General features: G+C 45.0%; 1 protein-coding gene across 2 annotated transcripts in view; it reads right to left on the reverse strand.

Moving 5' to 3' along the window:
- spout1 (SPOUT domain containing methyltransferase 1) overlaps nt 1–20,983 on the reverse strand; it is a 28,950-nt gene that overhangs the window by 5,464 nt on the left and 2,503 nt on the right. Inside the window, exons 1-10 of one of the 2 annotated variants that reach the window (XM_070863678.1) lie at nt 20,374–20,445; nt 16,252–16,294; nt 14,538–14,651; nt 11,692–11,851; nt 8,755–8,844; nt 4,833–4,882; nt 3,187–3,317; nt 2,334–2,406; nt 719–817; nt 510–612 (exon numbers count right to left, since the gene is read on the reverse strand). In XM_070863678.1, coding sequence (XP_070719779.1) covers nt 510–612; nt 719–817; nt 2,334–2,406; nt 3,187–3,317; nt 4,833–4,882; nt 8,755–8,844; nt 11,692–11,851; nt 14,538–14,651; nt 16,252–16,294; nt 20,374–20,409 — 899 coding nt within the window. In that variant the 5' untranslated portion in view covers nt 20,410–20,445. Of the gene's footprint in view, nt 1–509; nt 613–718; nt 818–2,333; nt 2,407–3,186; nt 3,318–4,832; nt 4,883–8,754; nt 8,845–11,691; nt 11,852–14,537; nt 14,652–16,251; nt 16,295–20,373; nt 20,446–20,983 lie in introns of those variants that run through there. The other variant, XM_070863679.1, reaches the window with a different exon arrangement.

Raw genomic sequence — 20,983 nt, forward strand, 5'->3', positions numbered from 1 at the left:
GGAAGCCAATGTAGTCAGTGAGCACAGGGGGTGATGGGTGAGCGGGACTCGGTGCGAGTTAGGACACAGGCAGCCGAGTTTTGGATCACCTCTAGTTTACGTAGGGTAGCGTGTGGGAGGCCAGCCAGGAGTGCGTTGGAATAGTCAAGTCTAGAGATAAGAAAGGCATGGATGAGGGCTTCAGCAGCGGATGAGCTGAGGCAAGAGAGAGACGGGCGATGTTACGGAGGTGGAAATAGGCAGTTTTAGTTATGCTGTGAATGTGTGGTCGAAAGCTAATAAGACAGCAAGGTTGCGAACCGCGTGATTCAGCCTCAGACAGAAGTTGGGGAGAGGGATGAAGAAAAACTTAAAGAACAGGAAACGAATGAAAAAACTACAACTAAAATGTGGTTTTTAACACTCTTTCTGCAGGAACTGGTAATCAATATTCCCCTAAGGCGCGGGGCTGTGCGTCAATCGGGAGGTCCCGCGCAGGCTGCTCACGAGCTGATGATGACAAGCCTTACCTGAATGAAGGAAGTGTAGCGTTGTCGATGTTTGACCCTCGTTCAGATGTACCAATCGAGAGATCGTAGCCATCCTTGAATGGACACTCTGTAAACACAGCACCTACAAAAACGCAGAGTCGGGCTTTAAAAAAAAATCCCGTCTAAACTTTTCCTTAACCTTTGGTACAGTAACGCTACTGAGATTCTAAGGAAGATTTAGAACTCACTGAGGCACGAAGCAAGTCGCACTGTGTAACCCCAGTACACAGCAGACTCCGTCCGGGGAGCGTGAGGTGCAACAACTGTGCCCTTCAAAACGTTGCTCTCTGAAACCATAAAAAAAGGGCTGCATCAGGATCACAGGGAGCATTAAGAGGTGCACCTCTCTCGCAGGAGGACAGTGAATCCAAGACAAAGGACCCTGCAATATCTTATCGGATTAGAACCTATTTCAATTCAGTACATTCTGACAAGACAATTCAAAATGTTTACTAATTACCAGAAAACCAAGACTAAACAAATGTCACCGGAGGAAAAACATACTTGAATCCGTTGAGCTGAATGGCCTCCTCTTGCACCAAATCATACAACAACTTGTATTTATATAGCACCTTTAACATAGTAAACATCCCAAGGCACTTCACAGCAGTGTTTTAAGACAAAACAAATAAATTTGACATCGAGCCACACAAGAAGGAATTAGTGCAGGTGACCAAAAGCTCGGTCAAAGAGGTAGGTTTTAAGGAGCGTCTTAAAGGAGGAAAGAGAGGTAGAGAGGCGGAGAGGTTTGGGGCAGGAGTTTCAGAGCTTGGGGCCCAGGCAGCTGAAGGCACGGCCACCAATGATTGAGCGATTATAATCAGGGATGCTCAGGAGGGCAGAATTTGAGGAGCGCAGACATTTCGGGGCGGGGGTGAGGCTGGAGGAGGTTACAGCGATAGGGAGGGGTGAGGCCATGGAGGGATTTGTAAACAAGAATGAGAATTTTGAAATCGAGACATGCTTAATACGTTCCAAAATGCTCCACCAATGGGAATGGGAATAACGCAAGAACAGGAGGCCATTCAGCCCCTCGAGACTGTTCCGTCATTCAATCAGATCATGGCTGATCTGTATCCAAACTCCATTCGCCCACCTTGACTCCATATCCTTTAATTTCTTTGTCTAGCAAAGATCGATCGATCTCAGATTTAACCTGATTAATTGTCCCTGGGCATCGACTGCTTTTTGTGGGAGTTCCAACTTCTGCCATGCTCTCTGTGAAGAAGTGTGTCCCGAACTTCTCCCCTGAACAGCCGGTCTCTGATTTGAAGGTTTGTGTCCCCTTGTCCTATACTCCCCCACAAGCGGAACAAGTTTCTCTCTATCTACCCTATCGATTCCTTTCAAAATCAAAAAAACCTCAATCAAATCGCCCCTTAACCTTCTATATTGCAGGGAACACCAGCCTAGTTTATGTAATCTCTCCTCATAATCTAACCCTGGGAGCCCCGGTAATATTCTGGTGAGTCTGTGTGGGACTCCTTCCAAGGCCAGTGCTAAGGTGCGTTACCCAGAACTGTACAGTGTTCCAGGGCTGTACTAACCAGGCCTTTGTACAGCTGCAGCAAAACTTCCTCCTCTTTATATTCTAGCCCTCTAGTTATAAAAGTCACCATTCCATCAGCCTTTTTGATTTTTTTTCTACTTGACACTTTAGTGATCGAGGAAATACTGGAGCGATTTACAAATCCTACATAAGTCGAACTCCACAAAATCAGCTTTGTTCCACCATTATTTTAGAATACATTTTCACGTTATAACAACAGAAAACATAACCAGTGGGGTTCTGATCATTCTTACCTGAGTTTTCGCTCTTGTGTAGCCGAACTGTAACCCGGAGACCAGCTTGAAGTTGTCTGTCAATCTGTATTTCCTAATTTAAATTAACGAAACAAAAAGTTGAAAAATGAAAGTGGAAGGGTCCTGCTCAGTAAAGTTTGCAAAGGAAGAAATTTGCAGAGCAGGGGAGTGGGACTAATTGGATAGATCTTTCAAAGAGCCGGCACAGGCACGATGGGCCGAATGGCCTCCTATGCGGTATCATTTTATGATGGCATGAACTTTCATCAGTAAAGACTTGGATTTATATAGCGCCTTTCATGACCACTGGACATCCCAAAGCACTTTACAGCCAACGAAGTACTTTTGAAGTGTAGTCACTGTTATAATGTAGGAAACGTGGCAGCCAATTTGCATACAGCAAGCTCCCACAAACAGCAATGTGATAATGACCAGATAAACTGGGGTTTTTTTTTTTTAAATGTTGATTGGGGTATAAATATTGGCCAGGACACAGGGGAGAACTCCCCTGCTCTTCTTTGAAATAGTGCCTCGATTTAACGTCTCAGCTGAAAGACGTCACCTCTGACAGTGCAGCACTCCCTCAGTACTGCACTGAAGTGTCGGCTTAGATTTTTGTGCTCTAGTCTCTGGAATGGGACTTGAACCCACAACCAGTGTGATGTGATTCACAATCTGCTCAGGATCTCACAAACTAGCCAGCTCTCCTGCCAATCGTGTCCTAACAGCACTATCCATGAATGGTATGCGTACAAGTACTGAGAAACGAGCTACCAAGCTATGGCCGAATGCGTTTCAAATATTCAAATTCCAAGTCGGCGTTTGTAATGAACTTGGATCCTTGTGCACAAACCTTTCTCATGCCACAGTTGACGTATGATCCTTTCTGGGGCTTAAATGGGCGATCGACAACCACACCCTCGCGGTACGGGGATTCCTCGTCTATCCGCATGTGGTGCGGGCTGTCAAGCGGATTCAGGAGGCCTGGAACACAAGTCAGAATTTACAGCATAGTGTTCAGAGAGATTTGGGGGTCCTTCTGCAAGAAACACAGAAAGTTAGCATGCAGGTACAGCAAGTAAATAGGAAGGCAAATGGAATGTTGGACTTTATTGTAAGGAGGATGAAGTATAAAAGCAGGGAAGTCCTGCTACAACTGTACAGGGCGTTGGTGAGATCACACCTGGAGTACTGTGTACAGTTTTGGTCTCCTTAGTTAAGGAGGGATATACTTGCATTGGAGGCAATTCAGAGAAAGTTCACGAGGTTGATTCCTGAGATGAAGGGATTGTCTTATGAAGAAAGGTTGAGCAGGTTGGACCTGTACTCATTGGAGTTTAGAAGAGTGAGAGGTGATCTTAGTGAAACGTCTAAGATTATGAGGGGGCTTGACAAGATAGATGCAGAGAGAATGTTTCCCCTCGTGGGGGAATCTAGAACTAGGGGGCATAGTTTCAGAATAAGGGGGTTGCCCATTTAAAACGGAGATGAGGAGGAATTTCTTCTCTCAGAAGGTTGTAAATCTGTGGAATTCTCTACCAGAGAGAGCTGTGGAGGCTGGGTCATTGAATATATTTATGGCAGTGATACAGATTTTTGAACAATAAGGGAGTCAAGGGTTATGAAGAGTGGGCAGGGAAGTGGAGTTGAGATCAAGATCAGATCAGCCATGATCTTATTGAATGGCGGAGCAGGCACAAGGGGCCAAATGGCCTACTCCTGCTCCTATTTATGTTCTTAACCACTCCCTGTGGTAGCACGTTCCACATTCTAACCACTCTCTGGGTAAAGAAGTTTCTCCTGAATTCATAATTGGATTTACAGAATTTATAAAGCACCTTTTGCATTCTGAGGATGTGCCAAAGCACTTTTGTTGTTATGTAGGCAAATGTGACACCAAGGTGATGCAAAGAGCAAGAGATAAACGACCAGTTAATCCGTTGTTGGTGGTGGTGTCGAGTGACAAATTTTAGCCAGGACAGCGGGAGCACTCCCTAGCTCTTTGAATAGTGCCATGGGATCTTTTAAGTCCAGCTGAGAGGACATCTCATCTAAAAGGTGGTGCAGCACTCTGGCAGTCCTACAGTGAAGCAGTCAGTGTAGCTTTCCGTTACGAAAATGTTTATTTCCCCATCAACGTGGTTGTTCAGGAATCAGTTCGTGCGTGAGTGCGTGCGTCAGTCAGTCCGTGAGTTAAACATTCATGTGCTACCAAATATGAATATTTTGGAGTGAAATAGCCATATGAAATTTGGGGATTATACTTGTTGATGGCAACACCAAACAGACAAACAGTCTGTCCATCTGACCGATCGGTAGAATCAGTTAATCTATTCCGTGGTAATTCCCCCCCCCCCACCCGGGTTTTCTTATTGGAGTGACTGGTTAAAGAGAATAACATTTTACTCCATTTTTTTTATAACTCCATCCATCCGATGAGTTGCTATCTGATGGAATCACAACAGATCAGCAGGACAGCAGCTTTCCAGATCAGCTTACCTGCAAACTGCAGATCCTTGTGTTTTGGAAAGAAGGATTTCCTCAGGTACCTGGTTACACACAAAGGATATATCACATTATAGCTGTGAGTCTTAATCACAGAGAGGTTTAAAATGATCTACATTACAAACCAGACTCCAGTTTTCTTTTAACCAAACCAGTGCCCCTGTACATTTTACAAGTAAAATTGAATATATTTAAGGTGGAGATAGACGAGGATTTTTGAGCGATAAGGGAGTCAAGGGTTATGGGGAGCGGGCGGGGAAGTGGAGCTGAGGCCAAGATCAGATTGGCCATGATCTTATTGAATGGCGGAGCAGGTTCGAGGGGCCAAATGGCCGACTCCTGCTCCTATTTCTTATGTTCCTAAACCGAAACATAGAAACATAGAAAATAGGTGCAGGAGTAGGCCATTCGGCCCTTCAAGGCTGCACCACCATTCAATATGATCATGGCTGATCATGCAACTTTAGTACGCCATTCCTGCTTTCTCTCCATACCCCTTGATCCCTTTAGCCGTAAAGGTCACATCTAACTCCCTTTTGAATATATCTAACGAACTGGCCTCAACAACTTTCTGTGGTAGCGAATTCCACAGGTTCACAATTCTCTGAGTGAAGAAGTTTCTCCTCATCTCGGTCCTAATTGGTTTACTCCTTATCCTTAGGCTGTGACCCCTGATTCTGGACTTCCCCAACATCAGGAACATTCTTCCTGCATCTAACCTGTCCAATCCCATCAGAATTTTATATGTTTCTATGAGATCCCCTCTCATTCTTCTAAATTCCAGCAAATATAAGCTTAGTCGATCCAGTCTTTCTTCATATGTCAGTCCTGCCATCCCGGGAATTAATCTGGTGAACCTTTGCTGCACTCCCTCAATAGCAAGAATGTCCTTCCTCAGATTAGGAGACCAAAACTGAACACAATGGCCCTGTACAACTGCAGTAAGACCTCCCTTCTCCTATACTCAAATCCCCTAGCTATGTAGGCCAACATGCCATTTGCCTTCTTCACCGCCTGCTGTACGTGCATGCCAACTTTCAATGACTTGATGTACCATGACACACAGGTCTCGTTGCACCTTCCCTTTTCATAATCTGTCACCATTCAGATAATATCCTGCCTTCCTGTTTTTGACACCAAAGTGGATAACCTCACATTTATCCACATTATACTGCATCTGCCATGCATTTGCCCACTCATCTAACCTGTCCAAATCACCCTGCAGCCTCTTAGCATCCTCCTCACAGCTCACACTGTCACCCAACTTAGTGTCATCTGCAAACTTGGAGATATTACATTCAATTCCTTTGTCTAAATCATTAATGTATATTGTAAATAGTTGGGGTCCCAGCACTGAACCTTGCGGTACCCCACTAGTCACTGCCTGCCATTCTGAAAAGGACCCGTTTATTCCTACTCTTTGCTTCCTGTCTGCCAACCAGTTCTCTATCCACATCAATACATTACCCCCAATACCATGTGCTTTAATTTTGCACACTAATCTCTTGTGTGGGGCCTTGTCAAAAGCATTTGAAAGTCCAAATACACCACATCCACTGGTTCTCCCTTGTCCACTCTACTAGTTACATCCTCAAAAAATATTAGAAGATTTGTCAAGCATGACTTCCCTTTCATAAATCCATGCTGACTTGGATCGATCCTGTCACTGCTTTCCAAATGCGCTGCTATTACAATTTTAATAATTGATTCCAACATTTTTCTTATTACCGATGTCAGGCTAACCGGTCTATAATTCCCTGTTTTCTCTCTCCCTCCTTTTTTAAAAAGCAGAGTTACATTCGCTACCCGCCAATCCATAGGAACTGATCCAGAGTCAATAGAATGTTGGAAAATGACCACCAATGCATCCACTATTTCTAGGGCCACTTCCTTAAGTACTCTGGAATGCAGACTATCAGGCCCTGGGGATTTATCGACCTTCAATCCCATCAATTTCCCTAACACAATTTCCTGACTAATAAGGATTTCCTTCAGTTCCTCTTTCTCGCGAGACCCTCGGTCCCCTAGTCTTTCCGGAAGGTTATTTGTGTCTTCCTTAGTGAAGACAGAACCAAAGTATTTGTTCAATTGGTCTGCCATTTCTTTGTTCCCCATTATAAATTCACCTGATTCTGACTGCAAGGGACCTACATTTGTATTCACTAATCTTTTTCTCTTCACATATCTATAGAAGCTTTTGCAGTCATTTTGTATGTGCCCAGCAAGCTTCCTCTCATACTCTATTTTCCCCCTCCTAATTAAACCCTTTGTACTCTTCTGCTGAATTCTAAATTTCTCCCAGTCCTCAGGTTTGCTGCTTTTTCTGGCCAATTTATATGCCTCTTCCTTGGATTTAACACTATCTTTAATTTCCCTTGTTAGCCACGGTTGAGCCACCTTCCCCGTTTTATTTTTACGCCAGACAGGGATGTACAATTGTTGAAGTTCATCCATGTGATCTTTAAATGTCTGCCATTGCCTATCCACCATCAACCCTTTAAGTATCATTCGGCAGTCTATTCTAGCCAATTCACGTCTCATACCATCGAAGTTACCTTTCTTTAAGTTCAGGAGCCTAGTCTCTGAATTAACTGTGTCACTCTCAATCTTAATAAAGAATTCTACCATATTATGGTCACTCTTCCCCAAGGGGCCTGGCACAACAAGATTGCTAATTCATCCTCTCTCATTACACAACACCCAGTCTAGGATGGCCAGATTCTAGTTGATTCCTCGACATATTGGTCTAGAAAACCATCCCTTATACACTCCAGGAAATCCTCCTCCAGCGTATTTCTACCAGTTTGGTTAGTCCAATCAATATGTAGATTAAAAGGAGCATCAACACGAGGCAAGAATCAGAAGTGATGGATGGTCGGGTGGATTCTTCAAGCACACACTCCTGGCACGGAGTCTCACCCACTGAGAGCCCCCATCAATAAATCCATCCAATGGGCAGAAAATTGACGGGCTCTACCAATGAGCGAGGTTCTGCAACGGTGAGGATTCACGGAGAAAACGGCCCTAGTACCTTAAAATATAAAGAAAAGAATTTGGACAATCATATAATTGTCAGCGTCAACCGTGGTTCAGTGGGCAGCACTTTCGCCTGAGTCAGAAGGTTGTGGGTTCAAGTCCCACACCAGGGACTTGAGCACAAAAAAAATCTAGGCCGACACTCCAGTGCAGTGCTGAGGGACGCTGCACTGTCGGAGGTGCCGTCTTTCGAATGAGACGTTAAACCGAGGACCCTTCTGCCCTCTCAGGTGGACGTAAACGATCCCAAGGTACTATTGCGAAAAAGAGCAGGGGAGTTATCCCCGGTGTCCTGGGGCCAATGCGTTTCCCTCAATCAACATAACAAAAAAACAGATTATCCGGTCGTCATCACACTGCTGTTTGTGGGAGCTTGCTTGTATGCAAATTGGCTGCCGCATTCCCTACATTACAACTGTGACTACACTCCAAAAAGTACTTAATTGGCTGTAAAGCGCTTTGAGACGTCCGGTGGTCGTGAAAGGCGCTATATAAATCTAAGTCTTTTTTTCTATGAAGTGAAAGTTCCCCCCCCCCCCTTGCTGGCTATAACGATCTTTAGTTACATGAGCTTCGGACACTTTCCAACCAACTCCTAGTAGACGTGTAGGCCCCAAGATCTGGAACTCCCTCCCTAAACATCACCGCCTGAATCACATCCTTTAAGATGCTTCTTAAAATCCTGATCAAGCTCTTAAGTCTTCCCTCTTCATATCTCCCCCTTCGGCTCGGTGTCAATTTGACTGATTCCACATCTGTGAAGCGCCTTTGGGACATTTTGCCATGTTAAAGACGCTATAAAAATGCACGGTGCTGTTGGTGTAGCGCTCATTTTTTTTAAAAAAAGGGTTAATGGTACATTTCTGCTCCAGTGACTTACTGTGGACACTCGAGGTACTGCAGGATCCGCGCAAGCTGCACACTAGCTTGTCCTTTTTTCCCAATTCCACGGAATTCACCTTCTACGCTCCTGTAATTACACAGACACATCATGAGTTCCAAGCCAGCACTCTAAATAAAACCCGAGTTTCCATATTCTACGCAGCATTCAAGTGACTAACACTTGGGAAAGACGCTATATAAATGCAAGTTGCTGTTATCGGCCCAGAAATCCCGGTTTCTCCTTTCCGCGAGTGTGCGAATGGATTTTAGAAAAAAGATGCCCACCTACCTGAAGCTGCTGCGGCCACACGAGATCCCAATCCTGAGGCCTCTCCTGACTGCGCATCGCAGCGCATGCACGTCAGGACGTGCGCAGGCCTAGAGTCACATGGCTCCGGGCAGCCAATCAGACGCAGTATATTCTCATTCATAATAATGGGAACTCCGTAAGTTGGAGTTCCCATTATTATGAATGAGAAACCCCCCCAAAACACTAATAACCAATAATAAAAGATAGAAAACATACACAACATATTTTTATTAATTTAAATTATTATTTATGCATTTTAAAAATATCTATTTTTCCAATTTTTAAAAAACTTTTTAAATTATGGTTTATAATAAACTTACCATAGTGGGGAGGGTTTTTTTTAACAACGTGTTTTTAAAATGTTATTTTGCAATGTTTTTGTGTGTTTTAAAACTCTCATGCCTGTAAAAGTAGGCAATGCGCCTGCTTTTATCAGGTGCAAGAATTTTCAGGACATTTGCTGGGCAAGATATGCGTAGATCCTGCAATCTTGCCTTTGCAAATGTCCTCGCTCCCGATATACGCGAGATCTGTCAAGCCAGAAACTTGACAGATCGGAAAAGCCGGTTTTCAGCGCATGCGCATTGCGCACTGAAAACCGGCTTTTCCGATGCCTTCCCGGGTCTGTAAAAACTCCGTACGGACCCGGGGAGGCCGGGATTTCCAGGCCATTAACTATGTGTAAAAAAATCCACTATTATGGAACCTGCTTTGGTCTCAAACCACAGAAATAATCTAAAATCCAGGGGAACACCTGGGACAAGATGGTTTCCAACACACCCAGTAATTTCCCCCCCCCCCTCTCTCACTTCATTCCTTCTCTACAAAGTTTCCCCACATTATACACCAGCTCTGACCCAGGTTCCACTAACATGCTCCTTTTTAAATGTGGCTGAGTGGGAGGCCCCCTTGCAAATACAGGCACACTCTCAGGGGTCCCTGCCAATGTTTCCCCGAAGGTATGCAGCCAGATACCGACCGGGAGGTCCCGTGCAGGACGCTCACCAGCTGTTGTTGCTGGAAAAGATGACCGTGCGTGCGCGGCTGCACAACAAATTTAACGGGACCGCGCACAATTAAATTAGAGGGAACATTGGTCCCTGCCCTATCTTCTGAAAGACAAAAGCAAAATACTGCGGATGCTGGAATCTGAAATAAAAACAGAAAATGATGGAAACACTCAGCGGGTCAGGCAGCATCTGTGGAGAGAGAAACAGAGTTAATATTTCAGGTCTGTGACCCTTCGCTCTGACGAAGAGGGATCGACCTGAAACGTGAACTCTGTTTCTCTCGCCACAGATGCTGCCTGACCTGCTGAGATTTTCAGCATTTTCTGTTTTAATTTTGAAAGACAATATCTGTTTCCCAATGGAAAGCAATGCTATCCTTGCAGAATTTTTAAAAATTAGTGTACAGCAATAGAAATAAGTTAAATACAGAGAAATGTAGAAATCCTACAACAAATGAACAGAAATCATAGGCCTCCAAAAGTCTACCGATGCATGTTGAAAATCTGTGCACTAACAGTATTGTCTTGTTCATAATTCCTCAGTCAGCTCCCTATTAAACATTCTAAGATAACTAGAGGAGGAACCATGAGAACAGGTTGCATAAACTTGGCTTGAATTCCATTGAGTTTTGAAGATTGAGGAGTGATCTGATTGGTGTTTAAAATATTAAATGGATTCGATAGGGTGGGTAAGAGAAATGATTTCCTCTGGTGGGGAATCCGGAACAAGGATTAAAATTAGAGCTGGGCCATTTAAGAGGGAAATCAGGAAGCACTTCTTCCACACAAAGGGTAGTAGAAGTCTGGAATTATTTCCCCCAAAAGGCTGTGGATCAATTGGAAATTTGAAGACGGAGATCGATAATTTTTTTTGCTGGGCAAGGGTATCGAGGGATATGGAGTATGTGAGTAAATGGAATTGAGGCACAGATCAGCCGTGATCTAATTGAATTGCAGAACTGGCTCAAGGGGCTGAATGGCCTCCTCCTTTTCCTTCCTATTGCTTCATTGGTTCTTTGCATAAGAATTCATAGCAACACATTGCTATTAAGAATTAGTTGGCTTATTAGCAAATGGTTTAACAATCACACTACACATTACCAGTTCATCCACCAAGCTCAACCACCTGCCTCATTGTAGGTCCTCCGAACCCAACTGGCCGGGGTTTTATTGAGTCTTGTGAGCATCACGTGACTGGCCAAGCCATCCCAACTCAACAGCTCTAGAACTATTTTAAAATAACTTTAAATCAAGTGCCCCCTTTTGTTAAGGGCACTAGAAACCTCAAATTTACAAATTGACTGGGAACTTTGCCAATCAACAGCTCTACCATCATATGAGCATACTCACAGGTACATACATTATACCTATGTACACAGCAGGAGGGCTGAATCAACTAGAGCAGAGAACTGCCATTTTACCACGTGCACAAGAAACAAACGCATAGAGCTCGCATAGTGGCCAGGACTCCAAGGTAGTGAAGGTAAAGTTGGAATTAACAACTTTAGAACATTAAATGTTCGAAAGAACTTTTCGTATTTAGCAGAATTAAATGTGTAAAGGCCAGATCGGTTTGTAACAGTGTATGAATAATTAAGGCTAACGAGCGATCTTACTTTGCATCTTCTCCTTGCTCATCAAAGACTACAATTTCATCCACACAGAACACAGTGCAAGCACGGGCTATCTGTCCAGCCAAGTATGTCCGGAGCTCTGGAGATTGAGCATTGTCCAGTACTGACCCTGGTAACGCCACAGTAACAGTATACAGACGACCTAGAAAATACAAATGAGATGGTCAGTACAGATCAAAAGTGGTTAAACATACAGAACCATTGAACAATCAGTGTCAGAGTGATGGAGTGCAGGTTTGATTCTCCATGGCATGGTCTAAGGAGCAAACCTCAAGTTGCCAGTGTTAATTTGTTTTAAATATAACATTTCCAACCATCATTCCTTCAGGTAAATGTTTTAAACAATTATTCAATTTGTGAAAACATAGGAACAGGAGTTTGGACATTTAGCCCCTCGAGTCTGCTCTGCCATTCAATGAGACCACGGCTGATCTGCGACCTAACTCCATATACCCGCCTTTGCCCCATATCCGTTAATATTTGGTTAACAAAAATTTATCAATCCCAGATTTAAAATCAACAATTGACCCAGCATCAATTGCCATTTGCAGAAGAAACTTCCAAACTTTTGCCACCCTGTGTGTTTAGAAGTGTTCCCTAATTTCACTACTGAAAGGCCCGACTCTAATTTTTTTAGACGATGCACCCTAGTCCGAGAATAGTTTCTCTCTATCTAACCTATCTGTCCCCCTGAATATCGTGAGAACTTCGATCAGATCACCCCTTAAACTTCTAAATTCCAGGGAATACAATCCTAGTTTGTGCAATCTCTCCTCGTAATTTAACCCTTGGTGTCCAGGTATCATTCTGGAAAACCTACGCTGCACTCCCTCCAAGGTCAATATCCTTCCTGTAGTGTGGTGCCCAGAACTGCTCACAGTGCTCCAGGTGTGATCTAACCAGGGCTTTGTATGGCTATAGCACAACAACTAAAATGTTCTATTTTGATTTTTCGGTGTTCCTAATCCAGCTCTGCTGGCCTCCATAAGGTAGAGAGATCTTATGGCAGCTGTGTCTGTGTCACGCACTGTCTGGGGGACAGGCCAAAGCTGCTGCAAAGCCACCAACTGGGCAAAAATGTGGAAAAAATTCATCATTGTTACTCCCAGCTGTTCGTCCTACCAAGATTTAAAACTTGTATAGCACCTTATATCTTCTGAAATGTCTCAAAAGCGTTTTACATTCAAGTAATTACTTCTGAAGTGCAGCCACGTACTGCAGACAAACACAGCAGCAGTTTGTTTCCCCACACAGCAAGATCCAACAATGTGGAAAGTTACACTGTATTTTCGGTGGTGTTGAGGAAGGAATGTTGACTCCATGCTCTTCTTCGAATCTCGCCATGGATTTTTCTTCGACAGCACCTCCCAAACCCGCGACCTCGGTCACCTAGGACAAGGGCAGCAGGCGCGTGGGAACACCACCACCTTCACGTTCCCCTCCAAGTCACACACCACCCTGACTTGGAAATATAAATCGGCCGTTCCTTCATCGTCGCTGGGTCACAATCCTGGAACTCCCTCCCTATCAGCGCTGTGGGAGCACCTTCACCACACGGACTGCAGCGGTTCAAGGGGCAATTAGGTATGGGCAATAAATGCTGGCCTTGCCAGCAATGCCCAGATCCCATGAACGAATAAAAAAATTTGAATCACCAGAACACAGATTCGTTTAATGACTCATCTGCAGGTCATTCACATTAATTCCAGGATTTTCTGCCCTTAAACTGAAAACAAGCTCTAACTACTAAGCTATAGAACATATACCCAGCTTTTTAAAAATAAAACATCAAGTATCATCTTGGCTCAGTTGTTGGTGCTTTTAACTGATCAGGTTAAAAATGAGTGCAAGTTCCTTCTTAACCACATTTTTGTGGCTTTTATTCATAACATTATCTATATATAAACCACTCGTGATGCCACAGTAGAAAGTACTGTGAGATGGGACATGCTCAGATTTGCCCCACGAGGCAAGCCCCTCTTGAAGGGAAAAAGGTGGTCCTGTGTAGGGGCACCTCTTCCTAGCTGAGAACAGCATGAAGCTCCCTGCCCACCCACTCATCTGGGACCTGGTGAGTGACACAGGAAAACCAAAGGCGGCAGGAAACACAGGAGAATACGTCAAATGTGTGTTGTTTTAGGGGTTTTATCCCCATTGTGTCAGCCATGACTCACTGGGCAGCACTCTCACACGAGTCAGAAGTTTGTAGGTTTACGTCCCACTCCAGAGACTTCAGAACAAAATCTAGACTGACACTCCCAGTGTAGCACCGAGGAGGCTCCGCGCTGCCCGAGGGCCAGCCCCGAGGGGGCGCCGCGCTCTCCGAGGGCCAGCACTGAGGGGGCGCCGGATACGACGTCTTTCAGATGAGACATTAAACCGAGGCAGCGTTTGCACTCTCGGGTGTACGTAAAAGATCCACGTCAATATTTCGAAGAAGAGCAGGGGAGTTCTGGCCAATATTTGTCCCGCAAATCAACTTCACATGAAAACAGATTATCTGGTCATTATCACATTGCTGTTTGTGGGAGCTTGCTGTGCACAATTTGGTTGCCGCGTTTCCTACAACAGTAATTCAAAAAGTAATTCATTGGCTGAAAAGGTCCTTACTACTAGGGGGATCAAGGGGTATGGCGAGAAAGCAGGAATGGGGTACTGAAGTTGAATGTTCAGCCATGAACTCATTGAATGGCGGTGCAGGCTAGAAGGGCCGAATGGCCTACTCCTGCACCTATTTTCTATGTTTCTATGTTTCTATAGAAATGCAAGTCTTCCTTTCTCTCTTTCTTTCATATTTACAATGTTTTAAAACAGATTTTTTGTTGTACCTTTCTCTTCTTTTTCCCCCTCTGGATCTTTCTGAGCTTTCTCTTTCTCTGCTCTTTCTTTCTCAAGTTTCTTCAAGAGTTTAAGTTCTTTCAGCCGTTTTAGCTCCTGTTTCCCTGGAGACAAGAAGGGAAATCGAGGGTTAACAGATTTTTGCACCACAGGCTGCACTTTCCAAACCATCATATAACTCACCACACTGGAGTTTGTGCATTTAAATTCTATTTTAACACGCTTTGAGTTGCAGAGAAATTGCATGCTTCTCCACAAGCAGTCCGGCTACTCCACCACCACCAGTTTTGATGACGCAGTGCCTTTAATACCATTTTACAAATTAGCACTCTTGCAGAATGCTGCCTGCTCCTCCAAGCTCTCTTGTTGAGGGTCACCGAAGGCTGTACCCTGTACCCAACTACCCAGACAGGTACAAAAGCAAAATACTGCGGAAGCTGGAATCTGAAATATAAACAGAAAATGCTGGAAATCTCAGCGGGTTAGGGCAGCATCTATGGAGAGAGAAACAGAGTTAACGTTTCAGGTAGATGACCCTTTGTCAGAACCCTTCCTCTGCCCTTTGTTTCTCAAGTTTCTTCAAGAGTTTAAGGCGGAAAGAGGAGTAGAGAGGCAGAGAGGTTTAGGCAGGGAGTTCCAGAGCTTGGAGCCTAGGCAACAGAAGGCACAGCCACCAATAACTGAGCGATTATAATCAGGGATGCTCAAGAGGGCAGAATTAGAGGAGTTCTGACGAAGGGTCACAGACCCGAAACGTTAACTCTGTTTCTCTCCACAGATGCTGCCTGACCCACTGAGATTTCCAGCATTTTCTGCTTTTACCCAGACAGGTAACTAGCTGGTAGATATTTGCCAATACCACCCTGGACCAGTAGGAAGCGACAAGAACAGCCTGGGAGGTCGCTCCCTCCTACTTTATCTTCTCTCGACAGTGGGGAACTGGCTGGTCTTGTCTCAATGCCTCTCGTAAATGACATCAACAACTTGCATTTATATAGCACCTTTAACATGGTGAAATGTCCCAAGGTGCTTCACAGGAGTATTATGAGATAAAGAACATGACACCGAGTCGCACAAGTAGAAATTAGTGACGGTGACCAAAAGCTCGGTCAAAGACGTAGGTTTTAAGGAGCGTCTTGAAGGAGGAAAGAGAGACGGAGAGGTTTAGGCAGGGAGTTCCAGAGCTTGAGGCCCAGGCTAGAGAAGGCACGGTTGTGAATTGTTGAGCGATTACAATTGGGGACGCTCAGGAGGGCAGAATTAGAGGAACGCAGACATCTCGGGCGGGCGGGGGTTGTGGGTTTGGAGGAGATTACAGAGACAGGGAGGGGAGAGGCCATGGAGGGATTTGTAAATAAGGATGAGAATTTCGAAATCGAGGCTTTGTTTAACTGGGAGCCAATGTAGGTCAGCGAGCACAGGGGTGATGGGTGAGCAGGACTTGGTGCGAGTTAGGACATGGGCAGCCGAGTTGTGGACCACCTCTAGTTCTCTAGTTTACGTATCAGGAACATACTGTACATGGAGCGCTACGTCGAGATGCTGCAAAGAAAAAGCTGGTAGAAGCTATCGACGACTCCTGGCTACAGGAAGATGCAGGGTGATGAGTAAAACAAAATGCAAGAGGGAAAAATCCATTCAAACTGGAATAAAGACAGCAACAACACAATAAAATATAATGCAACACAAAAATTAAACACTCACTGGCTTCTTTTGATTTCTTCCAGTCAGATCTGGTCATTTCAGCCTTAAAAGAGCATCAAGTCAGTAAATTATACAAACATACACCATTTGCATTGAACACTGGAGATCGCACATAGAAGTTCAAGAAGGCAAGTTACTGATGCACATACTTTTAGCAAGATTTTTTAGCTTATTCCAAAAAAAAATCAACAATATTCACTATTTGTTACATATATCGTATGAAAGAAAAGATCCACGTATTGAGAGTTAAGGATACTTGATGGTTTGCAGGAGAAAATACACCGGGTACTGAGCCACTTGGTGACTCGAGAGGTTTATTTTTTCTATAAATCTTTATTTTTTTTTTACTCTGCACCAATAAAAACCTTTTGAATATGTAAATAACACTACATATTAAAACACTAGTCAGGCCACAGCTACAGTACTGCACATAGCTCTGGTCACCACATTACAGGAAAGATGTGCACTAGAGAGGGTACAGAGGAGCTTTATGAGGATGTTGCCTGGACTGGAGAATTTTAATTATGAGGAAAGATTGGATAGGCTGGGGTTGTTTTCTTTGGAGCAGGAGTATGAGGGAAGATTTAACTGAGGTGTATAAAATTACGAGGGGCTGAGATAGAGTGGATAGGAAGGACCTATTTCCTTTAGCAGAGAGGTCAATAACCACGAGGCATAGATTTCAAGTAATTGGTGGAAAGATTAGAGGGGAGTTGAGGAGAATGTTTTTCACCCAGAGGGTGGTGGGGGTCTGGAACTCACTGCCTGAAAGGGTGGTACAGGTAGAAACCCTCATTGCATTTAAAAAGTACTTGGACGTGCACCTGAAGTGCTGTAACCTACAGGGCTACGGACCGAGGGCTGGAAAGTGGGATCAGGCTGGGTAGCTCTTGGTCGGCCGGCGCGGACACAATGGGCCGAAATGGCCTCCTTCTGTGTTGTAAGTTTCTATGATTCTCTAAGCCCGAGCATTAACTGTACTCTACGAAAAGGGTTAACAGTAATGGAAGGTGGCAGCGTCAGGCCCTCACTGGCTCTTTCTAGAAAAATCTATGGATTTTCTACAGACATTAATTTGCTGTGGTATTTGTGACCCATTAGTTTAACTGTACAGGAGTGGGGTGCATTCCTCAGTGCCGTATCTGCAAAGCATCGGTTAATGCATTCATGTGGACTTCTTCTATTCACTATTTTAACAAAGTCACTAATGTATTTAAAATAAACAAGATACATCACGTTCATTTTGCGCAAACACATCTCAGAATGGTTCACAGGGTGATCATTAGTGAATGGTGGGGGAGGGAGAAAGGAGGAAGAGTCAGCAAAGAGTCAGTAAACGGTTGAGGGAAAGAAACAACAAACTTGTATTTATAAAGCACTTTTTACAACCTCAGGATATACTTTTGAGGCGTAGTCACTGTTGTTAATGTAGGGAAACAGGACAGCCAACTTGTGCACAGCAAGCTCCTACAAACAGCAATGTGATAAATGACCAAATACGCCATTTAAAAAAAAAGATGTTGGTTGAGGGAAACCACAACTCCCCTGCTCTTCTTTGAATAGTGCCGTGAGATCTTTTACATCCACCCGAGAGAGCAGACGGGATCTCAGTTTAACGCCTTATCCATCCATCCCTCCATCTCCTCCCCCCCCCCCCCCCAATCTGTGCAGCGCTCCCTTAGTACTGCGCTAGGAGTGTCAGTCTAGATTTTTGTGCTCAAGTCTCTGGAATGGGACTTCAAATCATAACCATCTGACTCATAGGTCCAAGTCAGCATGGATTTATGAAAGGGAAATCATGCTTGACAAATCTTCTAGAATTTTTTGAGGATGTAACTAATAGAGTGGACAAGGGAGAACCAGTGGATGTGGTGTATTTGGACTTTCAAAAGGCTTTTGACAAGGTCCCACACAAGAGATTAGTGTGCAAAATTAAAGCACATGGTATTGGAGGTAATATACTGACATGGATAGAGAACTGGTTGGCAGACAGGAAGCAAAGAGTAGGAATAAACGGGTCCTTTTCAGAATGGTAGGCAGTGACCAGTGGGGTACCGCAAGGTTCAGTGCTGGGACCCCAACTATTGACAATATACATAAATGATTTAGACGAAGGAATTGAGTGTAATATCTCCAAGTTTGCAGATGACACTAAGCTGGGTGGCGGTGTGAGCTTTGAGGAGGCTGCAGGGGACTTGGACAGGTTAGGTGAGTGGGCAAATGCATGGCAGATGCAGTATAATGTAGATAAATGTGAGGTTATCCACTTTGGTGTCAAAAACAGGAAGGCAGATTATCTGAATGGTGACAGATAAGGAAAAGGGGAGATGCAACAAGACCTGGGTGTCATGGTATATCAGTCACTGAAAGTTGGCATGCAGGTACAGCAGGCGGTGAAGGCAGCAAATGGCATGTTGGCTTTCATAGCGAGGGAATTTGAGTACAGGAGCAGGGAAGTCTTACTGCAGTTGTACAGGGCCTTGGTGAAGCCACAACTTGAATATTGTGTTCAGTTTTGATCTCCTAATCTGAGGAAGGGCATTCTTGCTATTGAGGAAGTGCAGCAAAGGTTCACCAAGCTGATTCCTGGGATGGCAGGACTGACATATGAAGAAAGACTGGATCGACTAGGCTTATATTCACTGGAGTTTAGAAGAATGAGAGGGGATCTCATAGAAACATATAAAATTCTGACACGATTGGCCAGGTTAGATGCAGGAAGAATGTTCCCGATGTTGGGGAAGTCCAGAACCAGGGGTCACAGTCCAAGGATAAGGGGTAAGCCATTTAGGACCGAGATGAGGAGAAATTTCTTCACTCAGAGAATTGTAAACCTGTGGAATTCTCTACCACAGAAAGTTGTTGAGGCCAGTTCGTTAGATATATTCAAAAGGGAGTTAGGTGTGGCCCTTATGGCTAAACGGATCAAGGGGTATGGAGAGAAAGCAGGAATGGGGTACTGAAGTTGCCTGATCAGCCATGATCATATTGAATGGTGGTGCAGGCTCGAATGGCCTACTCCTGCACTTATTTTCTATGGTTCTATGAAAGTGCCCACTGAGCTAAGCTGACCCTTTAAGTGTTGAGTTGGAAGATTGTGAAATTAAGTCTTGATTTCAGCAGAATGAGGATACTGGAAGCACAAGTGTGGTGTATTGGAGCTTAGTCTGTACACAGTAAGAATTATTTTGCTGAAATAAGTCTGTTGATCAACACGAACCAGTACTGGTGTTGTGCACGCTCAGTGATTTCCAGGACGTAGAATCATAGAACCTTACAGCACAAGAGGAGGCCATTCGGCCCATTGTGCCAGCTCTTTGAAAGAGCTATCCAATTAGTCCTATTCTGCCACTTGGACACATCATTCGTCCAGCCTCAACACACCTCTTAATTGAATGAATGGCCCTAGGCCACACATAGCCCCTGAGCTCTGGCTTTCAAAGCCCAGGCAAAAAAGACATTTGGTGCTTATATACCCAACTCGTCGCTTAGAATCATAGAAATTTCCACCACAGAAGGCCATTCGGCCTAATCCCTCTTCCCAGCTCTTGGTCCGTGGCCCTGCAGCTTCCGGCAAGTGCATAATCCATAAATGTGATGAGGGTTTCTGCCTCGACCACCCTTTTCACGCAGTGAGTTCCACCACCGTCCTCTGGGTGAAAAAGAGTTCTCAACTCCCCTCTAAAACCTTCTACCAGTTACTTTAAACTTACGCCTCGCTGGTTGTTGCTAAATCCTGTCTGAATGTTGTGGGGCTGAGGAGCTGGAAAAGGCAGTTCTCAAGTGGTGGAATAATCCTGACTCACAACACCAGAATAGATAGGGGGGGGGGGGAACATTATTTAAATCTTTATTTTCATCCTGTCCTTCAGAGCGACAATGTGAGGAGGGAACTTTCAGCGGCAGCAAATTAAAGCAACCGCCGGCCAAATGCTGCTTAAAGGGGACGGCCGGAGCCACAGCGAGCTCAAACAAGATGGCGGCGCCGGCGGCGGGAGCTCCGCGAGTCCCCGGCCGCATCTAATCTCATCTAATCCTCTCTGTCTCCGCCAACCCGCTCCCCGTGAGGCGAGAGCAGCCGCCTCCCCCTCCCCGGGGGCCGGGGCCGGGGCTCGGACTCACCTGCTGCACCATCCGCCGCTTCTCCGGCTCCGCCATGTCTGTCTGTCGGTCGCTCGCTCGTTCGGTCGCCAAGGGGCGCCCCCAACGACCCTTCCTATTGGTCACCGAGCGAGCGCCACCAACAAGCTCCGCCCCGATTGATCCCTCGGCCTCTGAGGGTGAAAGGTCACAGCCCTGAACCCTGACACACACCCCCCCCCCCCCCCGCTTCTCTCCCCAGAGGCTGACTGACCTGCTGGTTGTTCCCAGCAATTTTCAGTTTCTGTCTCAGATTTCCAGCAGAAATGGTGGTCCAGGCTCGAAGAGCCGAATGGCCTACTCCTGCACCTATTTTCTATGTTTCCCACAAACAGCAACTTGATAATGAGCAGATAATCTGCTTTAATGATGTTGATTGAGGGATAAATATTGGGCCAGGACACCGGGGATAACTCCCCTGCTATTCGAAATAGTGCCATGGGATCTTTTACATCCGCCTGAGAGAGCAGACGGGGCCTCGGTTTAACATCTCATCCAAAAGATGGCACCTCCGACAGTGCAGCACTCCCTCAGCTCTGCACTGGAGTGTCGGCCTAGATTTACGTCCTCAAGTTCTTTTACATCCATCGAG

The sequence above is a fragment of the Pristiophorus japonicus genome, chromosome 20, assembly GCF_044704955.1.
Source record: "Pristiophorus japonicus isolate sPriJap1 chromosome 20, sPriJap1.hap1, whole genome shotgun sequence".
Taxonomy (NCBI): Eukaryota; Metazoa; Chordata; class Chondrichthyes; family Pristiophoridae; genus Pristiophorus; species Pristiophorus japonicus.